This window comes from Elephas maximus, chromosome 13 (assembly GCF_024166365.1).
Source record: "Elephas maximus indicus isolate mEleMax1 chromosome 13, mEleMax1 primary haplotype, whole genome shotgun sequence".
NCBI classification, from domain to species: Eukaryota; Metazoa; Chordata; class Mammalia; order Proboscidea; family Elephantidae; genus Elephas; species Elephas maximus.
Window position 1 is genome coordinate 68,836,039 of NC_064831.1, and position 12,606 is coordinate 68,848,644.

A 12,606-nucleotide genomic window follows, 5' to 3' on the forward strand; every position below is an offset into this window, starting at 1 on the left:
CAGAAATATTAAAAGCAAGCCCTTTAAAATCGAGAACAAGACTCACTATCACCATTTTCATTCAACTCTGTACTGGAGAGGGTTGGGACTAGGGTGAGGCAAAGGAGGCACCCAGGGAGGGCAAGTGCAGGCATCTGAGAATGTGTGGCTCCTTAAATTTTGTGCCCTGCACACCTTGTTTGCTTTTACAAGGTAAAAAGTCAATAAATGTTCACTTCAGATTCTTATCTTTTACTTAGTTGAGTCCTGGGCACACAATGGAATGGGCAAAGCGAGAGGGACAGTTTTTGCTGCCTCATTCAAGTTGTGTGTAAGTTGCTGTGTTCAAGTTTTGTGTATGGTGTGGTCAGATTCAGGCTTCAGATGTGTGTCCTGGGGGCTTGCCCTGTACCCACCACTTGGTCTCTACTGCTACATGTGGGTCTCCATTCTGCTGCTGTGCTCATGGAGGAACTGCTGGGTGCTGGGAAGCCCCACAGGGCTCCTCCCCTGAGCTGCAATATCCCTGAGGCCCCTCCCAGGATGCAGTGTGCTCACCAGGGGTTGGGGGGGGCTTGGGGGGCAGCAATCCTCGATGTAGTTGACTGATGTGTACCTGGGCAGGGCATTGAGGACAAGTGGAACGATGTTCCCTCACCTCTGGCCGCCAAAGGCTCTTTACTTGTGTTGATGATTAAATTCAGAGGACAGAAAATCCCTACAGGGCTGTCACGGGGCCAGAGATGGTCCCTGTGGTTCTAGGTGTCAGTGTCTGGGGAAATCTGGGGAAGTTGCCCAAGTTGTAACTGGCCCAAGGCCACATAGGAGGTGGGGCTGGAGAGGACACAGGTGGCCTGGCTCCAGCCAGGCATGTAGCCCGCCCTCTATCCAGCCTCTCAAGGGTCCTGCCCAAGAAAACACAGGAGAGGAAGGCGCTGCCTGCCCCATACTCACATCATTGAAATGCTTAGTGGTTTTCATGATATAAGGGGTCCTTTCGTTCTTTTCCAGCTTCATCCAGCCTTGTCCGAAAAACTCCCTGTGGGAAGTAAGGGGAAACCATTAGGTTGGATGATGAGGTTACTCTGCCTTGCTGATTACTTTGTTTTACAGACTGAGGTTATCATTTCTGGGGAAGTATTTCCAGCAGAGCCTTATAGGGAGAGAAGGGACCCTGGGTTCAAATTTAGCTCAACCATATCCCAGCTCCTTAAAGTGACAGCACTTTAAGGACCGAGGTGTCTTTTCAATTGCCTCATATGCATGTGAAAGCTAGACAATCCATAAGGAAGACCAAAGAAGAATCAAAGCCTTTGAATATTGAATACACCAGGGACTGCCAAAAGAAGGAACAAATTTGTCTTGGAAGAAGTACAGCCAGGATGCTCATTAGAAGGGAGAATGGTGAGACTTCATCTCACATACTCTGGACATGTTATCAGGAGGGACCAGTCCCTGGAGAAGGACATCATGCTTGGTAGAGTAGAAAGTCAGTGGAAAAGAGGAAGACCCTCAACTAGATGGACTGACACAGTGGCTGCAACAATGAGCTCAAGCATAACAACGATTTTGAGGATGGCGCAGGACCAGGCATTGGTTTGTTCTGCTGTACATAGGGTCGCTACGAGTTGGAACTCGACAGCACCTAACAACAATGTCCCAGCTTTGTGGCTTCAGGCAAGCCCTTAATATCTTGGGGCCTCGGTTTCCTCTACCGTAAAATGAGGATAATGATAACACTCCTTGAATAGGGTTATTGCGAAGATGAAATGCGCTAAGGTTTGGGAAGGCACATCATAAACTGTGAAATGAAGTGGGCACGTCATAAACTGTAAAGTGTGGTGGGCACATCAGGTTTTGTTATAGGTCTTGTTTTCTGATGGGAGAAGTCATATCTTAGAATCACTTTGTAGCAGCTGGTCTGTAGACATAGCAGGAGAGAAGATCACAAAAAAGGGCCAGATAGAAGGATCAAAGAGCCAGCAAGTCAAGGCAGCAGTGACTTTATGGAAAGCCCCGGATAATGCAAACTTCCAAGGAGCTCCTTTTTGGACAGCAACCAGGAGAGTGACCTGGGCTGTGTCCCATAGGCAGGAAGAGCCACAGAGGAGGTGGTTTGTATTTGCAAAAACATCCTGCTTCTCCTTCTGTGGGAGCATATCGAGAAGAACTACTGTTTATACACCCAGGACATGCGGCAAGTTTTCAGGATGCAGACACCCTTCATTTAGGTGACGCGGCACCTGTGTTGGTGAGGGCATGGGAGTGTGCCAAGTGGGGCCACCTTTCTGGAAGGCAGGGTTAGAAAGCCCTAAAATGATGCATAGCTTCAGATCCGGTGACTCTACTTCCAGAAAGCTATTCTAAGGAAATTGTCAGAAAGTCAGAGAAATATTTAACCATGAGGATGCTTACCTCAGCTTTAAATATGAAAGTGAAAAAGTAAAATGTTAGGGAATATGGTATATTTATGAAAAATGTGGTTTACAAATGTCATTTTGGTGTACTTTTAGATGAAAAAAGAAAAACACAAAATTATCTAAGTAGTATAATTACAATGTAGTAAAAACAACATGTTAAAAAAACAGGAAAGGAAAAACACTAGGGAGTAATTGACAACAGGCCAGAGCATGTAACACCAGGCTTTGGGGCTTCCTGAAAATCCAGAGCTGTCCCCAAAGGCTGATCCTGGGGGTCCTCAGACTGTAGGTACACATATGCACACACATATTATGTGTGGACGTGACCATTTACTCACATGTACTATTGTGCACATGCATGAACACACACTTCTTTCCTAACTAATCTCCAGAAGAGGAGCTCAGAGTTAGAGGTGCTTCTGGAAATGTGTGTATGTGTGTGTGTGTGTGTGTGTGTGTGTGTGCAGCTGACAGGTAAGAACAGAACATCAGGAAGAACAGAACATCAGGAAAAGGTCACAGGCTATCGCCCTTCACCCCTGCATACACATGCATTTTTTTTTCAAGCTGTGAAGAATCCACAAGCTCTGGAAGTCTACTGCGCATGCTTTAGGGATGCTACCAAAGATGGTGCCTGGAGGAAGGGGCGCGGGAGGGCCTGGCATCTGCACCCACTTACTCGTAGGGAATCTTCTTGAAGACGAGGTGGTCCAGCAAGGTCAGCTGCTCTGCGATCTCCAGCGCCGAGTGGTTTTCAAAGGGCTCGGCCTTCACACCTTCAGCCTAAGAACAGAGCCTTAAGTTAGGTCCACGAGGACAGCAGTTGGCTTTTGGCCACTTCTCTGTGGGAATCTCAGACTGGACTCTGCTGGGTGGGTGGATGGGAGTGACTGGGGAGGCCCTCCTGGTGGACCAGGATAGGGGAGATGAAGGAAAGGGGGCGAAGGGAGCCAGGAGTCACCATTTGTTGAGCCGTGTATGTGTGTGTGTGTGTGTGTGTGTGTGTGTGTGTGGTGTTTCATGAGGATTGCCCTGTTTAGTCCTCGTGTGCCCTGCAAACGAGCTTTCATTACCACTGGCATAGGACTGAGAAAACCCAACCTTACAGAGGTTAATGACTTGCCCCAAGTCCCTCAACTGTATGTAACAGGGCTGACTGAGACTGGGGACCAGGTCACCTGACATCTAGCTATGGCTTTACATTCCTATCAGGTTCTGTCCGGCTCCACGACTGGATAGATACACTTTTCTTTTAAAGTCCATCAGCAGGTGTGGACTCACAGGTGTGATTAGCTCACAGTGTCCCAGTCCTCTGCCCAGAGGCAGCTTTCTAGGCTTCATCCCCGGGTTACCATGTCCCGGGCCCCAGGCTCACCCACGAACACCACCTTCAAGGGAGTCCACCACCTGGGCCCCTTGCTCAGGGGAAATCCTCAGGAAACAGCTGCGCCCGTGGCAGAGATTAGATCAGAGGTGTTCTCGGGGCCCAAAGGCCTCATGAGATGTCTGATGGACCTGGGGGAGTGGGAGCTGGAGGGAGCTGGAGAGAAGGGGGGAAAGGGACAACCCTGGTTGGTCTTGGAGGGAAGCCTGTGTTCACTGAGGGGTGAGTCAGGGACAGGGACAAAGCCACCCCTCCTGTCTCAAGGGCCACCTGGGCCATACAGAAGGAGAGGGATCAGCCCATTGAAGTCCCAGCAGCTTGGCTGAGCACTGGAGAACCCATCTCCACTGATGACAAAGGAAGTGGGACCTAGGCCATATCAAGGGGACAAGCTATCCTTCCTAGATTGTCTCCTTCCCTTCCATTTTCTCAGCGAACATTCATTGCCTAGCCCTGTGTTAGACACTGCAGATATAAAGACCAGAAAACAGGGTCCTTGGCTTCAAGAAGCTCCAGATGAAGGGGTTTCCAGTCACGTGAGCAGAGAAGGGACAGGGACTGTAAGAAAACAAAGGGAGTTCCCAATTCAGCCTCTCTGTGTGTGTCAGTAAAATCTCTGCGTGCAGGGAACAGTATGCACAGACGGCCCTATGCGGGCAGGAGCATGGGCGTGGGGACGCTGTGCCTTGGAGAATGGCTTGTTTGGGTGTGGGGGAAGTATGCTCCAGGGAACAATGAGCTCTCAGGAGGGACAAGGGGATCTGAGGACAAGAGCAGCAGGGCCATCTGGACCCTGGGGAGGGGGCTCTTGTGTGTGCGCACAGTGAGGAGCCCCCAGCCTCTGAAGCAGGTGAAGGCAGGCAGACAGGCAGTTCAGCCATATTCTTTCCTGAGTCCTGTGCTGGTGCCTTGGGGCTGGGCCCAGGATGGCTGAAATGTCAGGGCCAAGGGCCAGTCCAGGTCTGGCCTGGGGAGAGGCCTAGGGGTGGGGTGGGGTATGGCCCAGGGGCCCGGGGTGTCTCTTTGAGAAAGGCCTGAATATAGCCTCCTCTCCAGGAACAGCAAGGTGGGGAAGGAGGAGCAGGCAGCTCCTTCCTTTTTGATGTGGTCTAGGCGACCTGAAAGCAGAGTCCAGAACTCATAACTTCCTCCAACAAGAGGCCTTTCTATTCTCTGCTGAGGCCATCAGGGGCCTCCTCCCATTGGATCTGCCCCCCACAGGCCTTCTGTGGATTCTGGGTCATGTTAGGACCAGGGAAGCTCAGCGGTCTTTGTTTTGGAAAAGGGCCAGGCTGTTCAGGATGGAACAAGAGGCTCTTGTGCTCTGGAAGGGTCAGCGACCAGCCAGGCCCTGACTGGGAGCTTGGCCAGAGTACTGGGCGCTCCCCTCAGGGAAGGGCCAGGGTGGGGCTCTTCTCTCTCAGGGTTTATTCCAGCCTTGGCCCCGGGGTGGGGAGACACCAGGAGTTGGGAAGGCCAGGTCCTACACAAACAACTTCCCAGCCTGAGGGGCAGGTGTGGGCTCCCTAGGGCACCTGGCACTGTTCTCAGGGGGCAGGTCTAGGCTGCGGTGTGGGCAGAAGGTGGGCAGGGGAGCTTGTTGCTCCAGAATTAGTGGATGGCCTCACCCACACCCCAGGGCAGGGAGAGCCAGCTCCAGAAGACCAGAGAGGTCAGTGGGCCAAGAACTCAGAGTTCTAAACCCTCATTGACTACTTTTTTTTTTTTATTAACTTTTATTGAGCTTCAAGTGAACGTTTACAAATCAAGTCAGATTGTCACATATAAGTTTATATACACCTTACTCCATTCTCCCACTTGCTCTCCCCCTAATGAGTCAGCCCTTCCAGTCTCTCCTTTCGTGACAATTTTGCCAGCTTCCAACTCTCTCTATCCTCCCATCCCCCCTCCAGACAGGAGATGCCAACACAGTCTCAAGTGCTCACTGACTACTTTTAACAGACTGGAAGTCACTTAATTTGGGAAGTGGGCGCAGTCTCGACCTCTAGGGAGGTCAAAGTGAGTTGGTCTTGAGCATTGTTGGCTGCCATGATGGCAGGGCCAAGGGCTCTGGGGTGGTTCACGGTGGCATTCTGGGACATATATCAGCCACCTGGGAGAAAAATGGCCCTAGCCAGGCACTTGCAGTCTGAAAACCCATTGTTCCTTGCTGGGTCTGCAATGTCCCCAGAAGCTCCTAGCCTTGTGGTAAGTATAGCTCTCTCCCTGGTGTCCATCATTTCTGAGTGGGTGGAGCTCTGCACCCTGACTCCCTGGGAGAAGGCAGTGTAGGGGATGGAATGAGTTGGTGTTTTGGAGTCAGCTGGCCCTAAGCCAGAATGCCAGCTCTGCCCCTTCCCACGACCTTGGGTAGGTTACTTAACCTCCTGTGTGTGTGCCCCATTTGCCTCATCTGTAAAATGGGGACAATGGTAGAAACTTGCAGTGTTGTTGGTAAGAAGAGCTCAAGTCTTTAGGAGTCTAGCACAGTGCCACAGGAGGCACTCCACCAATCATAGTTCCTACTTCTTATCCCCCCCTTCCAGGGACAGTGTGAGAGCCGAGCAAGAGCAGAAGGGGGCAAGGGGTGGGGATCCAGGGAGTCAGGGAGAGTCAGTGCAGGGGTGGGGAAGGACAGCCTTGGCCAGCACCTGAGGGCGGGCCTGGCTTACCATCTGCGTGATCTCCTCCAACGTGATCTGGTTGTCGCCCGGGTCCTCCTGGGTCAGAGTCCTGGGGATGGGAAGACACAATGAGTCTGTACTTGTACCTTACCTATCCAGCAGCCCCCTGCCCAGCCAGACTGAACACTTTGCATGTCTCCCCCATGCACCCGAAGCTCTCTCGCCTCTCTGTCTTCGCTCATGCTACTCCCTTTGCCTCTTTCTTCTTCATAGACTTCTTCCTGATGGCCCACTCTTCAGGACTCAGCTCACTGACCCTCTTGGCTGGGTGAGGCCTCCGCCTGGGGCTCCCTTAGCTCCTGGGCCTCCTGCCATCTCAGCTCCCTGGTCTCACCCTGTTGGACCTACTATGTATGTGCCTGGCCCCTGGTAGACCTGGGCAGGGAGCCCTGGAAGACAGGACTCTGTCTGCCCAGCCCTGTAGCCCTATCCCAGCAGGCCACCCTGGCCCCGGGGGCCGGGGGCCTCACTTACCTGATGATGTTGGCTGCAGCCTTGCGTTCCTGGGTCAGGAGCTCCGGGTCGTGCATGACCTCCTCCAGGAAGCTGATCACCTTGCATTTGAGCTCGTCATTGGTCTCAAAGTCCTGCAGAAGATGTGTCGGGTGGCTTTGGCTACTATTCTCAAGCTACCCGAGAGTGGTCCTGGCCAGGCCAGGGAGGAGGCTACAGTTTCTATCTCTGCCCACGCAGCTGCCCTGCCCCACTTTCCTTTTTGCTGGTGGCATGGTAGGGAACAAGTGGGGCCTAGGGGCTCTTAGGTAAAAGGTGCCAGGACAAGACCAAGGACCAGCCTTCAGCCGGCTGCACCGCTTGGCCAGGGCCCTGGGAGGTACACACCTACCCTGTACCTTGCTGCAGACAGAGGTACAGAGACGCCCCACCCCTCTCGTCCCCTTGAATGTCCTTGGTCCCTCCGAGGGGATCTGCTCGGGCCCTTCCAAGAATATAGAGGCAGCACACTTGGGCTCCCTCCCACCTGCCACCCTACTGGTGACCGTCTGTCTCATTCTGCTCTCAGAGGGCACCTGGTTTTTGGGCCAGTGCCTGTTGCCCTCCACACCCCTGCCCAGGGAGGGTTCCACCCACCTGTGAGTGCTTGGAGACCCAGTGACGGAGCACATTCAGGACGCGGTTGGTGGCTGCTCTGCGGATCACAAACTCCTTGTCTCCGTTCCTCTGGTCTGGGGGAAACCCTGGCAGCATGCATGGCAAAAGGGAGAGGGGACACGAGGGACAGAAACAGATCTTGGCATTCACATTCCAGATTGGGTGAACCTGGGGCTGCTCCTCATGACTGCTGGGGGAGGGCTGTGGGCAGGAGGCCATAAAATATCTAATGATGGGCCCAGGTGCTGGCCAATATGCCTTCTCAGTAGATACAGTCCATAAATACCCCATCTCCACCAGGCCTCCCCATGTACTCAGGGGCTGCTGGAAGATTGAGGCAGCCTCCCCAGGCAGGGCCACATGGCCCTCCCCAGTGACCAGTCTCTCAAGCGGGAGGTGGGAAGGACTAGTCCTTCCTGAGGGATGGGGTAACAGATGTTCTCAAGGGCAATGGGCTTTGAAGCATGAGTAGATGTTTGCCAAGCAGAAGAGGGGAATGGGTGGAAAGGAACTCCAGGCAGATGGGGCAGCACTGGGAAAGGCTGTGGGGTGAGGCAGGGCAATTGGTTTAAACTGGCTGGAGGCTAGGGTAGGTTTGGATGGACTGTAGGGGGATGGTGGATGGAGGTAAGGCCCCCTCCCTGGGCATGCAAGGCCGAGCAGTCTGGATTTTGTCTGGTTAGTGATGGCAGCTGAGAGTGGGGGTGCAGGGTAGGGATGCAGAAGCAGGTTGTGCCCTAGACACCGGTGGTGGGAGATGGCAGCATGACCCAGAGCCTCAATAAGTGGGAGAGGGCTGCCAAAGTCATGATAATGGCATAGGAAGCTTGGCCTCCAGTTAGTAAGGGTAATTAGCTTTCTAACCATGAGTTCCACACCTACCAAAAAAAAAAAAAACCAAACCCACTGCAGTTGAGTTGATTCCGACTCAGTGGTCCCATAGGGTTTCCAAGGCTGTAAATCTCTACAAAAGCAAACTGCCACATCTCTTTCCTGCAGAGCTGCTAGGTGGTTTCAAGCTGCCAACCTTTTGGTTGGCAGTCAATTGCTTTAACAACTATGCTACCAGAGCTCCTTTCCACACTTACAGGGGGATGAATCCCTAGGGCTGTGGCTGTGCTCCTGCCAGTAGTGACAATCCTTGGCATGGGCCTCACAGAGTGGGGCTGCCTGGGGGAGGGCCCCATGGATGTAGACCACCCCCCAATGTACCTGTGCTCGCTAAGGACATCCTCCGGTACTTCTCCTTGTTTGGGGTGCCCTCGTTGGCTCCTGCCGTTGCTATGGCAAAGGCAGAAGCGGCAGATAGGGCACTGCGGTTACTGTCCAGTTCTCGACAGGAAGTCATGACAACTCCATTATTATAGGAAAAGAGCGGGAACTCTGTGGAGAGGATGGAGCCAACCCTTAGCCTTTGCTGGTCCCAGCATATGACGGGCTCATCAGCACGGTGTGAACACTGCACTCAGAGTCTGCTCACCTGGGGTGAAACTCTAATCCCTGCCCCCTGACTAGCTGTGTGTTCTGAGCCTCCGTAATCTCTTCTGGATAATGGGAATGTTAATACCTATTTCAAAAGGTTGCTGTAAAGATTAAAGGAGATAACATAGATCAAAGTACTTTGTATTGGGTGAAAAGTTATATAGATGCCATAGACTACTACAGCTATTAATAATTATTATTATTATTTTATAGTGATAAGAGTAGTAGAATCTGATTCCAGACATACTTCATCTTATAAATCTCTGGAAAGCAATCTACACTCAGTTAGGATGAAGTAGCATTACTTATGCTGTGAGGAGCAAACGGTTTATCCTTTGATTTTTTTTTTTTTAATAATTTTTATTGTGCTTTAAGTGAAAGTTTACAAATCAAGTCAGTCTCTCACACAAAAACCCATATACACCTTGCAACACTCTCCCAATTACTCTCCCCCTAATGAGACAGCCTGCTCTCTCCCTCCACTCTCTCTTTTTGTGTCCTTTTCACCAGCTTCTAACCCCCTTCACCCTCTCATCTCCCCTCCAGGCAGGAGATGCCAACGTAGTCTCAAGTATCCACCTGATCCAAGAAGCTCACTCCTCACCAGCATCCCTCTCCAACCCATTGTCCAGTCCAATCCATGTCTGAAGCATTCTTTGATTTTTAAAATTATTTTTAAACTAAAAAATTTTTTAATGGTTTATTTTTGAAATCTAAAACTTATTTCTGAAATCTGAGTCTCCACGGAATCTGCTTTTGTGTGGCTAAGGAGCTATAAGGCATGGCTGTAACTTCTCTCTAAAGCTAGGCGACTTGTTACCTACCGGGTTTCCTGTGAAGAAGGCCTGGATAGTTTGGGTGTTTGGGATTCAGACTGCCCCTTGGCCTTGGCTTTGGGAACAGGGGCTCTGAGAAGGCAGCTGCAGGGCGAGGTCCGTGTGCTCTCTCCACCTTGGCTATCTCCCAGCCCTCTGTGTGTGGTGAGGTGCTTTATGGAAACTGGAGACCAAGACGGCTTCTAAGGGCCCTTCAGGATCATGAGTCTGAGAAGTTGGGTGGGCAAGGTCACAAGCTCTCTAGCCTTTTTCTTTATTTGAAAAATGAGATCACATGGTCACTCCACAAGATTGTCAGGATAATTAAAGGACCTGGCACGGAGTCTGACATGAAGCTGGAGTTTAAGAAGCACCTTAGGAACCTGGATCTTCTATGAATGAGATGCTGGGCCTCCCTGCTCACCTGTTTCCGGTGGGTTAGATGCAGTCTTGTCTGAAGATGGGGAATGACTAGGGTGAGTTGAAAAGTAGGGCCTATTTTTTTTTTTTTTTTTTACCCAGCCAGCGCTGCGGCACCCACAGGCTCCCCCGGGGTTATGGAATAGCTGTCCTCAGGGCTCACTCATAAAGCCTAAGGGATGACACCCGCTTGGCCTGGCCTGTACTTAACCTGCTGCCCAATCCCAACCTTGATCGTACACATCCTCCTGGAATCTGTTTATAGCTTCGGGCTGGTGAATTGTACCTGAAGAATTTTTGCTTTTGACTGATTTTGGTGTTGTTGGAGATTTAGTGGGTGATGTCTCAGTATCACCATCGTCACTCTGGTTTTGATCAATATCGGACTCTTCTCTCACGGAGACTTCTGAGCCTGGGCAAAAAGAAGGAAATAATTTTATTTTTCTCAACTACTCATTGATCTTGAAATTTGTATCTATAATTTATTGAAGCAAACCAGATTAAGTTTGGGATATGCCCACTGAACAAAGTATAACAGCTTTATTTGTCATAGAACTTACCAGAACTTTTCCCATGCTAATGTGCACTGTAAATCGCCAAGACAGGGTTTTGCTCTACCACAAACAAACAAACCTGTTGCCTTCCGGTCAATTCCAACTCACAGTGACCATGCAGAACAGAATAGAACTACCCCATAGGGTTTCCAAGGCTGTAATGTTTTTACAGAAGCAGACTGCCACATCTTTCTCCAACAGAGTGACTGGTGGGTTCATACTGCTGACCTTCCAGTTATCAGCCAAGCATTTAACCACTGTGCCACCAGGGCTCCTTCTTGCTCTACCAGCACTCTTCAAATCTTAATGTGCACACCTGGGGAGCTTGTTAGAATGCAGATTCCCTTCAGAGTGCTGGCGTGGGACCTGAGAGTCTGCATTTCTAGCAATCTCCCACGTGATGACCACGTAGCTGGTTCATAGACCACACTTTGAACAGGAAGCTCCTTTTTTTTTTTTTTTTTTGTGAAGTACCTTACTTAGGGTGACCATCTGTCCCTGTTTGCCCAGGACAGTCCTGCTTTATACTTATTCTCCTGTGGCCCTTGTCGTTCTTAAAATTATTCTGGTTTGGGCAATAAATTATCAGTGAACTCAAGGGAGACCTTCAGTGAGATGGATTGATACAACAGCCACAACAATGGGCTCAAACACATCAACGATCACGAAGATGGCACAGGACTGGGCAACGTTTCATTCTGCGGCAATAAGCTTGCCATGAGTTGGAGCCGACTCGATGGCGACTAATAACCGTCACCATCACCTTGGGAGACTCAGGGCGTACACACCTGGGGGAAAGCTGATGAATTATATTAAAAGCCCAGCCCTGGCACAGCAAGATCTTGGTCAAAAATTTGTAACCTCTTTGGGCCCCAATTTCCCCAACTACAAGTGGAGTTACACTTGACTCTTCAGAGAACCCCAAAAGCCATGAACTTCTCTAAAAAAACACATAGCCCATATGTATACACACACACACACAGTTAGCAGAGTCCACAGACCTCTGGGTCACCAATCAAGAAGCCCAGAAGAGATTTCTCAGGACTGTCCTGCATTCTGTTTTATAATGTGACAGCTTTGGACCCACTGAAGGGGAATCACTCTAGGTTTATGTAAGATGGATTCTGTCCCTCCACCCACCCCCGTCGGGATCCTTCTCTGCATCTGCAGGGCAGCATCTGGGGCTCTCCGGTGGGCTGTTCCCTTGGTTACCAGCTTTGAGCTGTGCATGTCATCTCTGTAGTATATGGGCCACAGTAAATGTCACTTGATGATAGAGCCTCTTGGGGGCTGTGCCTCTTCCCAGCTGTGCCTGCTGCTGGGAGTGCCCTCTGCCTCCTCTCTTCTCGTCCCAGAGGAGAGGAATCCTGACCATCTTCAAAGTCTTTTTCAAAGGTCTCCTCCTCAAAGCCTGGGTCTTCTGACCAGCCCCGGGCTATGTATGTGTTTATGTGCGGGCATGTGTGTGCTAACCAAGACAGATGTTGGTGGTACCCTGACTTGATCTAAGATAGAGCCAGACCACCTACCCAAACAAATGCCCTTCTAGAATGGTCAGGAGAGGCTCTGCTCCAGCGTCATCTCCAGCTTCTCCCCCCATACCAAATGTCCCAGGAATGCTGAGCTTCAAGCTGTTCCCTGAATATACAATGTTTTGCCTCGCTCCTCAGTCTTGCACAGTCTGTTCCCTCTGTCTAGAATGTTCTCCCTTCCTCCTGGGGAAAATCTAGATCCAATGCATCCTCTAGGAACCGTTCT

The 12,606-nt window shown here is 50.8% G+C and overlaps 1 protein-coding gene across 1 annotated transcript in view; it reads right to left on the reverse strand.

Moving 5' to 3' along the window:
* Positions 1 to 12,606, reverse strand: part of RASGRF1 (Ras protein specific guanine nucleotide releasing factor 1) — a 113,978-nt gene that overhangs the window by 20,996 nt on the left and 80,376 nt on the right. The window contains exons 16-22 of the mRNA XM_049852589.1: positions 10,581 to 10,706; positions 8,790 to 8,960; positions 7,557 to 7,663; positions 6,942 to 7,054; positions 6,456 to 6,516; positions 3,079 to 3,182; positions 934 to 1,018 (exon numbers count right to left, since the gene is read on the reverse strand). Of these exons, the coding sequence (XP_049708546.1) occupies positions 934 to 1,018; positions 3,079 to 3,182; positions 6,456 to 6,516; positions 6,942 to 7,054; positions 7,557 to 7,663; positions 8,790 to 8,960; positions 10,581 to 10,706 (767 nt within the window). The remainder of the gene's footprint in view (positions 1 to 933; positions 1,019 to 3,078; positions 3,183 to 6,455; positions 6,517 to 6,941; positions 7,055 to 7,556; positions 7,664 to 8,789; positions 8,961 to 10,580; positions 10,707 to 12,606) is intronic.